This window comes from Podarcis muralis, chromosome 7 (assembly GCF_964188315.1).
Source record: "Podarcis muralis chromosome 7, rPodMur119.hap1.1, whole genome shotgun sequence".
NCBI classification, from domain to species: domain Eukaryota; kingdom Metazoa; phylum Chordata; class Lepidosauria; order Squamata; family Lacertidae; genus Podarcis; species Podarcis muralis.
The window spans coordinates 83,800,777-83,817,525 of record NC_135661.1 but is presented as its reverse complement, the minus strand read 5'-3'; the positions used below and the strand labels follow the sequence as shown (position 1 = coordinate 83,817,525).

Below are 16,749 nucleotides of genomic sequence, written 5' to 3'. Positions count from 1 at the left end.
ATCACCTGATGTTATTATAGTGATGTTGGGTGATATTGCACTTGGAAGTCCCAAGTATTGGGACTTCAAAGTGCAGCTCAGGACTGCTTGAGAGCTCTTTTGCAAACAGTCCCGGTTTGCAAACCAGAGGTTTAAAGAGCAGTGCAGGTCTGTTTGCAAAACTGTTTCCGAACAACTTTTTGCTTCGTTACCCTGTTTCCAGCAGGGGAACAAACACATGCTGCCAAACAGCAGGTTTGAACTCTTTGCTCACTAGTTGCTGAGCAGAGGGTTCAATCTTAATGGCAGCAAAGATCTGGTTTGCCCAATATGTTCCCAGCAAGGATTGAATACTACCCTCCTGCCCATCAGATAATGGCACCCAGTGACATTAGCTGATGAACAAGTGGGGATTGTTTAAGGAAAATTGCCTTGTAGGCCAACTTGGACCCCTTATGATCATGAGTCATTTGTGGGCTGGAGGTTCCTCATCACTGAAGTAAGTACATGTTCACAAACTCTTGGAAGGGATATGTTGGTAGAGATAATGGCAAAGTTTCAAATTGTAAGCTTGGTCTGTTCTCTGGCTTAATTTATTCCTTTGTACATTTATCAGTGATGCATTGCATCCTTAACAGCTCAGCTGTGTTCTGTTGATATCTTTACACTTTCCTCTTTTATGTATGTGCATTTCCCTCCCCAAAAAACATTGTCTATATTTGCACTAGGCAGTCTTACCATAACACTGCCCCTGCTACATGGGTAGATTCTTAAATGCTCTATTGCCTCCATCAGGTCCCTGTATCACAGATTTCTTCTTTTTTCAATCACATTGATTTTTTTAAAAGGTTTTTTTTTTTAGTAATAAATCTCTTCCCCTTTCTATCTGCATTCTTCGGCTGCAAGTTTAGTAGCTGACTCAGCATATGGTCTTAAGCCAGTTGTGTACAGAGACAGTAACTTAATTTTATCTAGATTTCTCTGTTAATGGCAACAAAATAATACTGCATTTTTACAATGAACTATAAACTGCTTAGTCTAATAGCTCAATCGGACTCCGCTATTGATCACAGCAAGAATGTTACCAAATTTCACTGTTCCAAAATTAACTAATTGGCTATGGCCCAGATCATTATTGAAGCAGGTTTGTAGCACACACCTTCCCATTGGCACTAATTGATCCTCATGTTGGCAGTCTCATTAAGTTGACCATGAAAGCTTTATTTGGATGCTTAGCTCACTTAATCTATGTCAAGATAGTGAAAACCCAGAACTTCAACATTCAGTTTCATCCAAAAAATATTTTAGCTAAGAACATTTATAGCATAGAACAGGCATTTATTTCCTTTTCTGTACTCTAGCCCTGCTGAAGATAGTTCCTCCTACTAGAATGTGTAAAACTTAGAATATAGTCCTTTTGAATAGAATGTCTCTTGGAACCATTCTGCATTTATTAGAATTATGTCATCGTAATATGCTGATTGCACAGTGTAGAATGGTAGTTAAACTGGGTTTACAGCTCCCAGTTGTCTTTGACATGCAAGTCACATCTATGTATTGGTTATGAGCTTCACTGTGTGAATTGCTCTTCAGAGTACTTCTTGAAATTGTTACAAAATGATCTAGTGTTCTCACTGCCCATGTTAATAAGTCAGACCTTCTGCCTTAACCGTTGTTTACTGTGAACCACTACTGTGCTGGCACACATGCCTCAACAATTCCTGCTCTGTTCGCTCTCTGGTGTGAGCATCAGGATCAAGAAGCCTTGGCTTTCCACTAGGTCTGAACCACAGATAGTTGCTTGTTGCTCCCTAGCAGGCCAGTATCAGCAAATCAAAAACAAGCCATGGTTTAAGGTGAGCTAGCAAATGTGGTTTGTTAGGAAACATAAATGTTGTGTCAAATTTCAGGCAATATTCACACACTTCTTTTTGTCCCCCATCCTCCTGTCTCAGTCAAATCCATACTTTCCCCCCAAGCTCCTCCTTGAAGAAGGGTATGTGAAATGGCCAACCTCAGTGGTTCCCAATTAGCTAAGTACTGCGGATCCCTTGTTTTCTCAAAACCCAGGCCATGAACCCCCTACTTTTGAAAAGTTTAATATATCTGTGGTAGTTTTTGTTATGTGAATGGTGCCACAGACCCCCTGGGTGGGTTACCACCAATTGGGAACCACTGGTCTACCCAATTAAACATTTGGTGGATATTTGATTGTATGATGAATATGTTGTGTATTCTTTTTGCACTGTTTTCCACACCCTTTTCTTCTTGGCTACGAGCCAGGAAGCAGGAGTCCCAAGGTAGGTTCCAAATGAGTCTCTAACATATTGATAAATAATAAACAGCATTCTCTGCAGTCCTTTTGCTGCAATCCTTTTAACGCTGGGCTGAGGTTCAGGCACCTGCTGCTTTATAGAAGCTATAAGCATGCAAGAGGAACTGGGAGGCCTGCCTGCCATTTAAAGACAATGCAGTGAGTACGAAGAATAGTTCCATTGTGTTGGATGGTCATAGATCTTCAAATAGTTCTGCTTAGTGCTTCAGTAGTGCTGGTGGTGATCTGGCATATGTGACACCCCCCCCCCCGAGCCAACATACATGTGTGTAAATGTGTAGCGCAGAGGACTCCTTAATGTTTTTTTCTAGCTAAGAATTCACTAGGCTAAATGAAGGTAAACTCTGGAATGGTGTTGCTTTCTCTTCGCTGGACTGCTTGCTGCTGCTGTGTAACATTTTAATGGCTCCCTAATGACAGACACATGCCTGGCTGAGGGTAGCGGGCTCAGACATCTGGCAAGCACTGATGCGATGGTATTTCCAGCAGGGACTTCTTGCTTTTAACCCTTTTGATGACTGAAGCATTTGTTAGGTCCCTGGTTGTGATTATGAGAGTTTAGGAAGTTGCCTCATACAAGGTCAAACTCTTGGTCTGTGTAGGCCAGGGGTGACTAACCTGAGGCCCTCCAAATGCTAGTGAATTCCACCTCCCAGCAGCCCCAGTCAGCATGGGATCTGTAGTCAACAACATTATATGGGGGGGGGGCGCAGATTAGCTATTCCTGATCTAGGCTCAGTGTTGTCTACTCTTGACTGGCAGCACTTCTCCAGGGTTCTCAAGGAGGGGTCTTTCCCATCACCTGCTGCCTGTCCCATTTATTTATGCCAATACAATCAAAATAACTTTATTGTGCTAGCCATTGGCCATGACAAATCTGAATAAAAAATAAATACAGGCAGAAGCACAACTTATAGTCTCTATTTAGATCTCTGCCTCTCCATTACAGTTCACTGCTATATTGTCCAGGGTCTCCTTTCTGATCCTTCTGGCTGCCCTCCCTACTAACTGAAACTCTTGAGGCGGCTTACTAGATATTTGAAATGCAATAAAATAGATATTGACACAGTAGTCACTGCAGCAGGGCAAAGGTGTATGTATGTAACCCCCCTTCTCTGATGTTCAAACAAATTGCATTTTGCAACTGAGTCTCCTGGCTTGGAACTGACTGTTGAAGATGCTACATGTTACTCCCACACAGGCCAGGACTTCCTTGCTGGGTGGATGCTGCTGCTGCTGCTGTCTTTCACAGCCCTGGGGGCTGATGGAAGAGCTGCTGGGGGAGCAAAGATGTTACCTGCCTTCCTGAATTTGCTGGGGATTGAATGTGGGACACTTTCTCTGCCAGGCATGTGCTCTGCCACTGAGCTTTCAGCCCTTCCTTTATTGTGATGTAGTGTGCATTTTTATTAACATTTTGACCTGTTTGGCTTGGGCCTCAAAGCAGAAAGCTGTGGGCAGGTCTTAAATGTCCAGGAGCCGGGGGAGCTTGGCATATATTCTGGTGGCTGCATGCCATTTTTGCCCATGCCTCCGTTTTGGTCAAGTGTGTGGCTAGAAAAGGTCATAGCTACATTGAGCCCTTACACTAGTTCTGTGATTTGGTCTAGGTTTTCATTCCAAGTTAGATAGCTGTGTCTTGCTCCCTTGGGCAGCTTGGCCAGGGAAATGAGGCTGGAATCCCAAGCCCGTTTCACTTTATAGTCAGCCTTGAAGTAAAAGCTGCAGAGCGCTAGGTATTCCATCACTTTTCTACTAATGCTTCTGTTGGCGAACAGAGAGAAATTTTGCCAGTTGATTGAACCCCCATGCTTTTGTCACTTAATATTGCATCCCATTTACTACTTTAAGAAGCAGGGGGGAATTCATAGCTTTGAGATTTGTATTAGGCTTTCCTCCTGCTGTGCTGTACATCATTAAAATGATGTACAGTGTGAAAGCTTTTCACTGATTTGATTCATCACAATTATACTCTCCTATCTCATCTCAGCGCTAGATCTTTTTTCTTTTCTTCTGCTGAGGTGTTGATTGCAAATCATCGGTGCTTTTAAAAGGTATGTTTCCTTTTGCTGTTTCTTCCTTTTGTTGTTTCTTCAGGCCATGATCAAATATATAGTCCTGTTTGCATTGCCTGCTGGATTTGTTTGCGTTGGTGGGGGAACTTCTGTAGCTTTAGGCAGTACATCTTTGCATTAATGTGGGCAGCTTCCTAAAGAGCATGTGCTGAGTTCGTTTAATCTTGATACATAATCTGCCATGGGGGACTTAACTTCTGCTCAACAAAGTTTTTTATATGTCCAGCATGAAAGAATGAGCAAAAAAGTGTGTGGCAAACTGGAGGTGGGCCAACAAATTGAAACTGGATCCAAACAGGATGGAGGTGCTGTGTCTTCAAAGTTCCTGAGACCAGGAAGCAGGAATACCACCTGTCCTGGACTGGGTTGCACTCCCCTGGAAAGAGCAGGTACATAGCTTGGAGGTGCACCTTGATCCCCCATTGCTAGGGAGTGCCTATTTCAAGCTACAGCATTTCCTGGACAAAGAGAAGTTTGCAACAGTGATCCATGCCCTGGTAACCTCCAGATTGGACTATTGTAATGTGCTGTTTGTAGGCTACCCTTGAAGAGGGTTCTGACCTTTACAGTGGTGCCTCGCAAGACGAAAAACTTGCTAGACGAAAGGGTTTTCCATTTTTTGAGTCGTTCTGCAAGACGAATTTCCCTATGGGCTTGCTTCGCAAGACGAAACGTCTTGCGAGTTCTTGCGAGTTTGTTTCCTTTTTCTTAAAGCCGCTAAGCCGTTAATAGCCGCTAAGCCGCTAATAGCCGTGCTTTGCAAGACGAAAAAACCGCAAGACGAAGAGACTCGCGGAACGGATTAATTTCGTCTTGCGAGGCACCACTGTATTTAGACTAAATAACAACTCCCTTCTGCTGTATTGCCATTTTTGGCTGATGTTTGTATGGATCTTAGTGTTTCAACTGTTATTTTACTCTAGCATGTATGATTTATAAATATCCCAATCTTGGGGCCTTATAAATTCATGCATCACATACTTTGTACTTTATATCCATTTGTGAAGATGCTTGACATGAAATCAGAGTCGATGTCTGTGGTCGGATCCAGCACGGCTGCTCTTACGTTTTTAGGTACTTAAATGTGTGGCTTATCCTGTGAAGTCAAAAATATTAGTAAATATTCCCTAATGTTTGAGGTGCTACTCATTTATTTCTCACCCAATGCAAAAAGAGATAAAAGGCAGTTTATATTAAATGACAGATTTAATAGCTGATCTTCTTCCAATCATTTGTAACCGAGCAGGATTGTCTTCCATGAACACAGTCTTAATAGTGAGTCTGTAAGTGACTGTGGAGGCCAATTCTAGATTCACACATCTTTCCACAGTGGGGACATAGGTTTGCAGGTGGAAGTTGATTGTGGTGAGGGTTTGCCAAACGTGCCTTCCTCTTAGCATGTAACTCCCTTTCGTCCTGAGTTCAAGTATTGCGACACCTCTGGTAAAGGCTGTTCTCCAATTGGAGAACAACTGGAGATCGCTGGCCAGTGTTTCCTAATTGTCAGTGTTTATACCACATTTTTAAAAGATTTGCCTTGAGTGAGTCTTTAAACATCTTTTGTTGACCACCAGCATTACGCTTTCCATTTTTAAGTTCGGAATAGAGTACAGTGGTACCTCGGGTTAAATACTTAATTCGTTCCAGAGGTCTGTTCTTAACCTGAAACTGTTCTTAACCTGAAGCACCACTTTAGCTAATGGGGCCTCCTGCTGCTGCTGCACCACCGGAGCACGATTTCTGTTCTCATCCTGAAGCAAAGTTCTTAACCCGAGGTACTATTTCTGGGTTAGCGAAGTCTGTAACCTGAAGCGTACGTAACCTGAAGCGTATGTAACCTGAGGTACCACTGTAGTTCTTTTGGAAGACGATAATCATACATCCAAACAACATGACCAGTCCAACGAAATTGATGTTGAAGAATCACTGCTTCGACACTGGTGGTCTTTGCTTCTTCCAGTACACTGACATTAGTTCTCCTGTCTTCCCAAGTGATATGTAAATTTTTTTTTGAGACATCGTTGATGAAATCTTTCAAGGAGTTGCAGATGGCATTTATAAGTGGTCCATATTTCACAAGCATACAGTACGGTTGATAGCACAATAGCTTTTTAAACAAGCATTTTGGTTTCCCTGTGAATGTCCCAATCTTCTGCTTTTCAATCTGGAGAAAGCTGCACTCACCAAGCTCAGGCGATACTGGATTTTGGCATCAATGCCAGCCCTTTTGGAGGAGCCCAGGGAGGAGAAGTGATTGACACTTGTGGCACTGCTGAGTGGTTGTTTAGTTCTTGTTGGTGCAGCACTTTGGTTTTTTTGGATGTTGAGTGATAGACCAAGCTATCTGTAGGGTTCTGCAAAGATATTTAGGATGGCTTGGAGGTCATCCTCTGAGTGTGCACACACTACGTTGTCATCAGCTTATTGTAGCTCTATAACGTAAGTTATGGTAACACTCTTTACTTTCAGCCTACTCAAAGAGCTTTCCATCTGTCCAATATATGATTTCTACCCCGGTGGAGAGTATGGTATATGATTTCCCCAGTGGTATATGATTTCTACCCCGGTGGGGAGTTTCCCTTCGACAAAGTGTAGGATCATGACAATGAAAATAATAGAGTTGGGGTGAAAACACAACCCTGTTTAACACCTGATCCCATTGTGAATGGTTCGCTTTGAGAGCCATTGTTATCTGTGATTGTTGCTGTCATATAATGGAGAAGCTGAAGGAAATTTAGTATAAAAGCACAGTTTAGGGTCCTGAATCAACAGTCAGATAGTGGCCCTTATTCTGATTGCCCCTGCTAAGAACCTAGCAACCTTGGCTGTTATCTGCTGTGTTTGGTCTGCCAGGAGAAAAGACACTGTGACAGTGGTTGTGCGCCCTGGGATGGTCAGTACGAGTGGGGTGATGATCTCGTTGGAGGACATGTGCCACTCTTTCGATGCTGCTGTCTCCACAAGGGCATAGGCGTTTCTCATTTTTTGGAATCAGCCCTAAAGTACAGCAGATGACAAAACGTTCAGTCTTGCGAGTGTGAAAGTACGCCAGTTTTTTGGGATAGCTAGTTGGCCCATTGGGACGCGGGTGGCGCTGTGGGTAAAAGCCTCAGCGCCTAGGGCTTGCCAATCGAAAGGTCGGCGGTTCAAATCCCCGCGGCGGGGTGTGCTCCCATTGCTCGGTCCCAGCGCCTGCCAACCTAGCAGTTCGAAAGCACCCCCGGGTGCAAGTAGATAAATAAAGGTAAAGGTACCCCTGCCCGTACGGGCCAGTCTTGACAGACTCTGGGGTTGTGCGCCCATCTCACTCAAGAGGCCGGGGGCCAGCGCTGTCTGGAGACACTTCCGGGTCACGTGGCCAGCGTGACAAGCTGCATCTGGCGAGCCAGCGCAGCACACGGAAACGCCGTTTACCTTCCCGCCAGTAAGCGGTCCCTATTTATCTGCTTGCACCTGGGGGTGCTTTCGAACTGCTAGGTTGGCAGGCGCTGGGACCGAGCAACGGGAGCGCACCCCGCCACGGGGATTCGAACCGCCGACCTTTCGATCGGCAAGCCCTAGGCACTGAGGCTTTTACCCACAGCGCCACCCGCGTCCCTAAGTAGATAAATAGGGACCGCTTACTGGCGGGAAGGTAAACGGCGTTTCTGTGTGCTGCGCTGCCTTGCCAGATGCAGCTTTGTCACGCTGGCCACGTGACCTGGAAGTGTCTCCGGACAGCGCTGGCCCCCGGCCTCTTAAGTGAGATGGGCGCACAACCCTAGAGTCTGTCAAGACTGGCCCGTACGGGCAGGGGTACCTTTACCTTTAGTTGGCCCATTTATTGTGGCTTTAAAGAAACCCTTTGCATCATGAGTGTCTGCTAAGTGCTGGATCTCTTGAGCTTTTTTTTAATCTACCAGGCGTTCTTTAGTTCTCTGGTTCTTCTTTGACCCTCAGCCTTAGCATTGGCATAGGTTTCTTTCTTAGTGGCGCAGTTTCTATATCTTTGCCAGATCTGAAAGGCCTTCCTTTTCTTGTCAATAATGTGTTCAATCTCACTATCATTCTCATAAAACCAGTCCTGGTGTTTCTTGGTTTGGTATCCAATGGTTTGTTCACAGGCTGCAATAATGGATGTTTTTAGCTTGGACCAGTGTTCCTCAGTGGTATCAGGGAACTCAGAAAGCAGATGGTTCTTAAGAGTCATTTGGAAGCAATCCCGCTTAATCTTGAAGGGTTGAGTGTTCATTTTGTGCCATGGTTTCCTTCCTTGAAGCCTGTGTTGAGGTATAATCTTGATAGCCATCATGGAGCATATTACCATATTTTTCGCCCTATAGTGTGCACCGGCCCATATGGCGCACCCAGTTTTTTTTTTTTGGGGGGGGGGAATAAAGAAAAAAAATTTATTTCCCCCCCAGGCTGGGGCGGGGGAAACCCGAGCTTCCCCTGACCCCAGCCCCCAGAACAGGCTGCTGTCCGCAAGCCTTGGGAGCCCGGCGGGAAGTCCCGCCGGGCTCCCAAGGCTTGCGGATAGCTTCCTGAAGCCTGGAGAGTGAGAGGGGTCGGTGCACACCGACCCCTCTCGCTCTCCCGGTTTCAGCGAAAGCCTTCATTCGCCCCATAGGACACACACACATTTCCCCTTCATTTTTGGAGGGGAAAAGGTGCGTCCTATAGGGCGAAAAATACGGTAATTGGTGATCTGTCCAGCATGAATGGTGATGAATGGTGTATCCATTAAGAAAGGATAGGGCATAGGCTCTCACTGTTAAGTTTCAGTTACCTGGTTTATTTTCTTAATATGCTCTCTAATGTCTTTGGCAGAAAAGCTCTTTTCTGTCATTGGTGTCTGAAAATAAATTGCCACCCCTCCCCCTGTTGTTGTATTGTTCTACGTATCCTTCTGTCACCAGAACTCTGGAGGGAGGAAGTTATATGGAAACAGACTAAACAGGAAGTGATCATTTTTTAGCTAGGAATGGGGTATAGACAATGGAGGAGGGGAGTTGGGTGGGTGGGAAGTTTCCTGGGGCCACATGGTTCAACAGATGTCTTCAAGGGAAGCTGTTGGCTAGGAGTGAGTTAATCTCCTCTCTTGAGCTCAAAATAATAGAACACCTGCCCTTGTATAGCCCTTTTTATCAAGCTGGAAACCTCCTTGCAGTTGAGTCATACACTACATATTGTGACTTTTCAATTAGTGCAGCGCGTCCATCTTCCCCAGGTTTCCTGCCAACTTCCTCATCTGGAGAGAATATTATGAACAACTATTTTTAAGATAAAGTGATTTTTTAAAAAAACCTCTTTTTAAAAAACATTATCTGATAACCTGACATTGATAGATAATGCAATATATTTTAAAATATTGATATCAGGGCTACGCAAATGACATTGCATGGCTTTCATGTGATGTCCCAGAACCCCAAATAGCAATAGCATAATTAGGCACATTCCAGAGCTAATTCACGAGGGAGTAGTCTGACTGCTAACTCCTCCTTTTAGTTTTTTGTTTTTTTTAATGTAAATACTGACGACCAAACTAACATGGCAGCCATAGCAGGATCAACCAACATTGTTGTATGTTTTTTCCTTTACCAGATGTGGGGGATTTGGATTGAGGCTTCAGCATGGGGAGTTTAACCCAACTGTGTTGACTACGAATTAGATTTTGGGCTCAGTTCAAAGTGCTGGTTCTGATCTTTAAAGCCCGGTACAGCTCGGGACTACAATAGCTCATGGACTGCCTCTCCCCATATGAACCAACCGGGACTCTGCAGTCTTCATGAGAGGCCCTTCTCTTGTGTTCCCCACCCAAAGGAGGAGTGGAGGATGGCCAAAAAGGACAGGCCTTTGTGATGGTGTGCCTCCCCCAATCTATAAAATGCTTTTCTTAAGATGATGTGCCTGGTCACTGGCGGAGGAAGAGGAGTGCTCAGGGAGCCCACCGCCCCCGGCAGGGTGCCATCACTGCTGCCCCCCTGCAGGCGGCGTGCCCCCTCATGCTGGGCGCTACGCCCCTGTAGGCAGCGCACCATGCCTCTGCGTGCCCCCAGGATGCGCGCCAGCTCCGCCCCCCCCCCCTGTGCCGGAGCATGAAGCTCTGCCACTGTGCCTGGTGCCCTCTTTGTCCATTGTTAGATTTTTTTGTTCCTTTCTTAATGTTGCCTCCTATGGTGGGGCACATCTTTTAGTGTGGGTGGGACCTGGTTTTTTGATGATCAGTTTCTGTTTATTGTGTTGTCACGGCTTCCAAGCTTTTCTTTTTAATTGTTTTTATGCATTGTAATTTTATTGTCGTGTCACTTTGAATTTTTTTATTGTAAAAAGTGACAGATAATTGAAATAACGTATTTTTCTGTGTATAAGACACCCCCATGTATAAGACGCCCCATATTTTGGGGACTCCAAATTTAGAAAACACCCCTCAGCACTACCCATGTATAAGAGGAGCCCCAATTTTAAACCTAATTTTTTGGTTAAAAAAACCCTAGTCTTATACACAGAAAAATACGATAAGTAACTCTCCTGCATGCAATCTCCCAAGTCATGTGTGAATCTGCTTGCTCTTATGTCTACCTGCAATAGCGAAACAGCACAAAAAAGTGATTTTTTAAATCAGAAGTATTTCAACCTTGCCTTTTTTGCTGAAAGCAAATCACCCTGTCTTCAGGCTTATGATAAAAAGACAATACATAAAAGGAAAATGGATTGGGTGGGACAAGGGGGGGGGGAGAGAAAGCAATTTCAAATTAAAAATTGGAAAGGAAACAGCTTTGGGAACTTCCCACACCCTGTGCCGGCACAGAGGCGCGTAATTCAAAACACACACATACACACTAAAGTGTACGGCACATCTCACTTAACACTCCTTGCCATTCAGGGATGCTTTGCAGCTGGCAAGGCATCTTGGCTGAGTGGGGCGCGGTTCACAGAAAGAGCCAAAAGCTGCTGATCTAGCAAATCCAGTAGAATGACTCTGCTTTCCTACTTTCCATCTCTGCTGCAGAGTGGTGTAATAGTAATATCTGTTGTGTCACCATAGGTCATAGCTACAGGAAAAGAGAACCCCTTCAGTTTCTGGAGCACAGGTCTTAAAGGAAAATTAGCCATGGAAATCCACCTAGGAAAACAAATGAGGAATCCAGCTGAGACCTTCGGTACCATGTACCTTAAGTGTAATGCAGAAAAATGGGAATTGAAAATATAGGGAAACTTGCCTCCCACCCACATCTAATACCTTAATGGAATTATGACTTTTTCCAGACTTTTGGTAGAATGGGACTGCACAAGTGAGAGTGTAAGAGCAAACTGTGGTGGGGAGAAATTCAGGTACTCCACTAACCAAGGATTCTAAAACGTTCTGAAGGCAGCCCTGTTTAGGGAAGCTTTTAATGTTTAATAGGTTATTGTATTTTAGTGTTTTGTTGGAAACCGCCCAGAGTGGCTGGGGAAACCCAGCCAGATGGGCGGGGTGTAAATAAATTATTATTATTATTCTGACATTTAACACTTTTGCAAGCCCTACAGTACTAGTATCTAAAAATTAAATACTTTGACTGCTATAGTTTTTGAAGTAACATTTGTCTTTCTGCTGCTAATTGAATTTTATTTGATAAAATGAATTTGATGGAGGGTGGATAAATAGTCTCATGAAAAATGAAACAAAATAATTTTGCAGCCTGGAATGGACCATAGACCAGCGGGATGGCTCTTGTTCTAGTGCCAGAGGTTCTAGCTAGCAGGGAACAGCCAATTAAATGTTGCTGGATTACAACTCCCATCGTTCCTGATCATTGGCCATGCTAGCTGGACCTGATGAGAGTCTAGAAGGCGCAACGCTGGCTACTCCTTCCCTAGGGGAAGTCCATCCATATATTGAGAAGATACATTTGCCCTTCCATCTCTCCCTAAGCAGGCCATTCTGTTTTTCTGTTTGCTGCTTGTGGCTTGTTTTTCCTGCTTTTGAAGTAGAAGCTTTTCCTTGGTACTCCAAGTAAACTTCCATGGAGCCACACTCCCCCCCCCCCCGCCCGCCATCACACACTTTTACTCAAAGCCTCACCCGGATAGAGTTTGTGAATCACTGTCACTTGACCTGAGGCTTTGTGCCTTCCTTGCCTGTTGCTCTTAGCTGTTCTTGGCACATTGTTGCTTGAGAATAAGACTGGTTTAGACGGAAACAATCCTTATTTGTTTGCTGTTCTTGATCCACTGTGGGAAGAAAATACCTGTTGGCTTCACAGCATTTTTTTGTAAGTGAACAAAATGTAGCTTGCACCATAGCATTTTGGAAGAGGAGGTGCAGAAAGTTTCCTTGTTGGATTTTGTATTTGCTGCGATTTCACTCCCTGCCAGTCAGGTGTAAAAGGTATCTGGTGTTCAAATTATTTTTATTACTGTGTAGCATTTGCTGTGGCAGGTGGTATCATTCCAAGTAGTTTAAAAATGTTTCCTTCTAAGCTTTATTTTTAAATGTTTCCTTTTTATTTTTAAAGCATTATATATAGTTGTATGAACTCACATTCTACTTACGTAGCAATAGCAACCATAGCTTTATAGCAAATTGAGCGCATATGTATAATCAGAAGTACAGCTTGTTTTTGACTAACATGTTAAATTGTGTCTTTTATCGCCCCAGTTTCTTACATTATTGACCTTTTGGCTACTTAGGTAAAGCCTCATTAAACCAATTGCTTCATTATTTATAATGATTTATGTTTCCAACAATATTAACTCTGGTAAATTCTTCTCCGCAGAAACCAAAGCCTAAGCCTCGGCCATCTATCACAAAGGCTACATGGGAGAGCAACTATTTCGGGGTGCCTTTGTCCACTGTAGTGACACCAGAGAAGCCCATTCCCATTTTTATTGAGAGATGCATTGAATACATTGAAGCAACAGGTAAGATCTTTGTAGCAAGAGATGTTGTTGTTAGTTTATTTCAATGCCACTTCTCATCTACGAAGGCCCCTTGGTTGGTTCAGAAAGAATATATTGCTCCATTTGCATTTTGTGGGTAGGTGGGCAAAGGTGGGAAACTTACAGTTTAGTAGCTATGAAAGCTCTTGCATGTACCTTAATTTAGCAGTGTAGCTTGTGTACCTTTGGTCAAACTTTATTGAAGATCGTTGGTAAAATGTCACTTCGGTTGTGCATTGAATTCTGGGTAAAATGAGCCCGCAATGGATTTCATAGAAAAATGTGGTGGCGGCGGCAAATGATTGCTTTTAAGAACAAAAATAAACTCCAAACATTATTTATACTAAACACTTTCTAAACATCATTTTCTCTTATCTGTATTGGTTTTAAAGAATTAAAAGGGAATGTTCTACAAACAGATTAGCATCTGCAGAGAAGTGAAACAGTTTATTGTTTCAACAGTATTTGAAGGATATGCCTGCTGTGCTTTGGAGGCTTTTAACTTAATGTCGTTTATGCTTGAGCAGTCTATAGATGAATTGCATGCTGTTTTATTTTATTTCCTGTTATACCGTCTATATTTAAATTCTCATGCCTTCATTTCTGCCAGATCAGAACATACTTCTCCCTCCTGAGTAGGTACCAGAAAGTTTAGCGGTAGTAGTAATAATTATTTTATTTTATTTTTTATACCCCGCCCATCTGGCTGGGTTTCCGCAGCCAATCTGGGTGGCTTCCAGCAGAATATAAAAGCATAATAAAATGTCAAATGTTAGAAGTAACTTGAAATTGCCTGTAGTGGTATTTATCAGGTGTAAAGTATTCCTATTTGATGCTTCTGCATGTCTCTGACAAGATGAATCCCTTCCCTCAATGAAGGGCTGCTGTTACTCTGCTGTACTATCAGAACATTTTAGCTAAAGCAGAGAGCAGCTGCCTTTTGCAGTTCAGCAAGTGGAGAACACTTTAAGGGCCTTCAGTTTCTTACTGTGTCTGTAAAATTTCTGTATCATGGAAGTTGATGGTGCAGTTTTGGTAGCTCCATTTTGCTTCCCGCGCTAATACAGTGAATGCAATATTTCACTCCCAATATTTATTTTCACTCCCATCATTTGATTTTTTAGCCCCTTTCAATAATTTGAGAGAGTGCTTGGTTTTTGCTTTGAAATAGTGTGTACGTACAAAAGCATTATGATTTGGTTTCAGGGTACTTGGAAATAAGTCACTGCAGAGTGAAATTGGTGCATTCTGTTCTTTATTATCCTAATGAGAGAATAGACTTTCCTTTTGCCTTTGCAAACAGCTCATGTTACTGCAGATAGGAGCAGCGCTTGGGGAGAGTCCAAGCTGCACCTGTCCTGTTAGGTGCAACTTCAGAGCAATGACTGGAAAGCCTTGACTACAAGACACATTTATTCTTACTCAAGATTTTACTACACAAAGAATCTGCCATGTGATTTCTCTACCTGAAATGAACACTGCAGCTTTATTGAAAGTTCTCGTGCCTTAGGGTTGAGCTGCAGATGATTCATCTGAGTGGAAAACCTGTCCTGTGTATAAACATCTTTAGTGTTTTTTAACAATGCCAACTTCCCAGAAGTCGATTCAGACAAAATTAGTAAAGTGCTGATTCATACTAATATGAGTTATACCAAAGACCTGATATACCTATTAATGGAAATCTCATATACTCCAAGTGAACTTGGTTCTCAGAGTGTATGGATCATTGTGAGGCCATCCATGCACTCGAGGAAGGACTCAGGAAATTTTGGGGGAGCCCCAAGGTTTGCAGAAATACAAAAAATGTTGGGGCTGACTTGGAGAAAAAACATAAAATTGGGGTGGTGTGGGGAGGAAAGGTGGGGCCTAGAATGGAGTATCCTGGAAAAAGGGCATGAATCATGGAACATGAGTTCTCCAAATGTTTTGTTTTGGGCCCTGGAGCTTGTTTGCACAATCAGAGATACCAGACATACTTTGGGATTTCTGTCCTGAATTCGCACCCTTGTTAACATAGGGTATATCTCTAGTTTTTTGCTTCTTCCATTTCTCAGGCTTTCAGAGTCACTGGGGTAATTGTGTGGTTGTTTGGAATTGTAGACTGTGTTCCCTTCTGCATAATTGTGATAATGAATATGTTTGCATACTAAAAACTAAGTCAGGAGTTCCTAATTGGCCAGAGGCATTTCTGCTATGCTTGTGCCTGACTGAATCCGTTAATAGTCAAAGACAACAGAACAAAATAAGGGGGTTTATAATTCCTTGTCTTGGATTCTCAGAATAGATAACAGTGCATCATTAGAGTGAAACAAGTAAGCTTTATTATACCATATCCTAACCTCAACACCCAACCCGAGAGGTCCTAGCATTTCGTTTTCAAAAACCAGCCGAGCAAGGGCTGTAGCAAACAAATCTGCATCTGAAGGGAGTTTCCCTATGAATTTGGACAGGCTGCCAAGCTTTCATGCTGTTGATCTTGGTTCTTAGGAGGTGTTAAGAGGATGTGCTCTTACTGGTCTTCAGCAGTTACAAAGAGAACTAGGAAACAAGTCCTAAGCTAAAATATAATTTCTTTAAAAAAAACCAGAAGGATTTATCCATATTGCTACTAAATTCATCATTGACTAAAAATGCTTTGCGGTTGCCACGTTTGTGGGTTTCTGTCCCGCTGGTGTAACTGACTGCTTTGTGGTGAAAATGAAGAGATTGATAATGGATTTAAAGGGCCATGGTTCAGTGGCAGAGCATCTGCCTTGCATTCAATCTCCAGCGGCTTCAAGTAGGGATGAGAAAGTCCCTCGTATGAAACCTTGGAGAGCCACTGCCACACAGTGTAGACAGTACTAAACTGGATAGACCAGTTGCCTGACTCTGTACCAGGCAGCTTCAGTCCTGTCAATCATTACTAAATATATAACAGTTCAGCTGTGAATATTTGTAGAAGTTAGGGGAGAGGAAGGGGCTGGGGAACTCATACTCTGCACATATTCAACTGGCCTGGCTGTCTCATCGCTTATATGCTGCTTGGGTGCTTGAGACTTTAAAAGCCAGTAAAGTTCTCATGCAGGAGTGCAGAGAGTGGAGTTAAGCTGCAAGCAGGTACCGTCCACCAGTTGCACAGATCAACGGACCAGCTCTGCTATGTTGCTTTGCCCATTCGCCAAGTACAGACACCTCTCCCTCCCTGGAGGAGCTCTTACGTTCTTTATTTTAAAAGGCAGGGATTTCTGGGCCCTTTTTTTTTGTCCCACGTGCCAGCTGTCACACTGGTCCTTTGAATCTGAAGAAGTATGAACTACATCATACATAACATGATTTTCACCCAGGGAAGGTGAAAAGCATGCCCATTCACAGGCAGCTTGGACAGCATTGAAGTGTTCCTACCCAGCCTCCAAACAGAGGCTGCATGGTGTGGGACAAGGCCTTTTATAGCATCTCCTAAGTCCCAGTCTCACA

General features: G+C 43.4%; 1 protein-coding gene across 1 annotated transcript in view; it reads left to right on the top strand.

Moving 5' to 3' along the window:
• The window catches only part of ARHGAP35 (Rho GTPase activating protein 35), a 91,012-nt gene that overhangs the window by 37,396 nt on the left and 36,867 nt on the right, over positions 1-16,749 (top strand). The window contains exon 3 of the mRNA XM_028742153.2: positions 13,131-13,275. Within this exon, the coding sequence (XP_028597986.2) occupies positions 13,131-13,275 (145 nt within the window). The remainder of the gene's footprint in view (positions 1-13,130; positions 13,276-16,749) is intronic.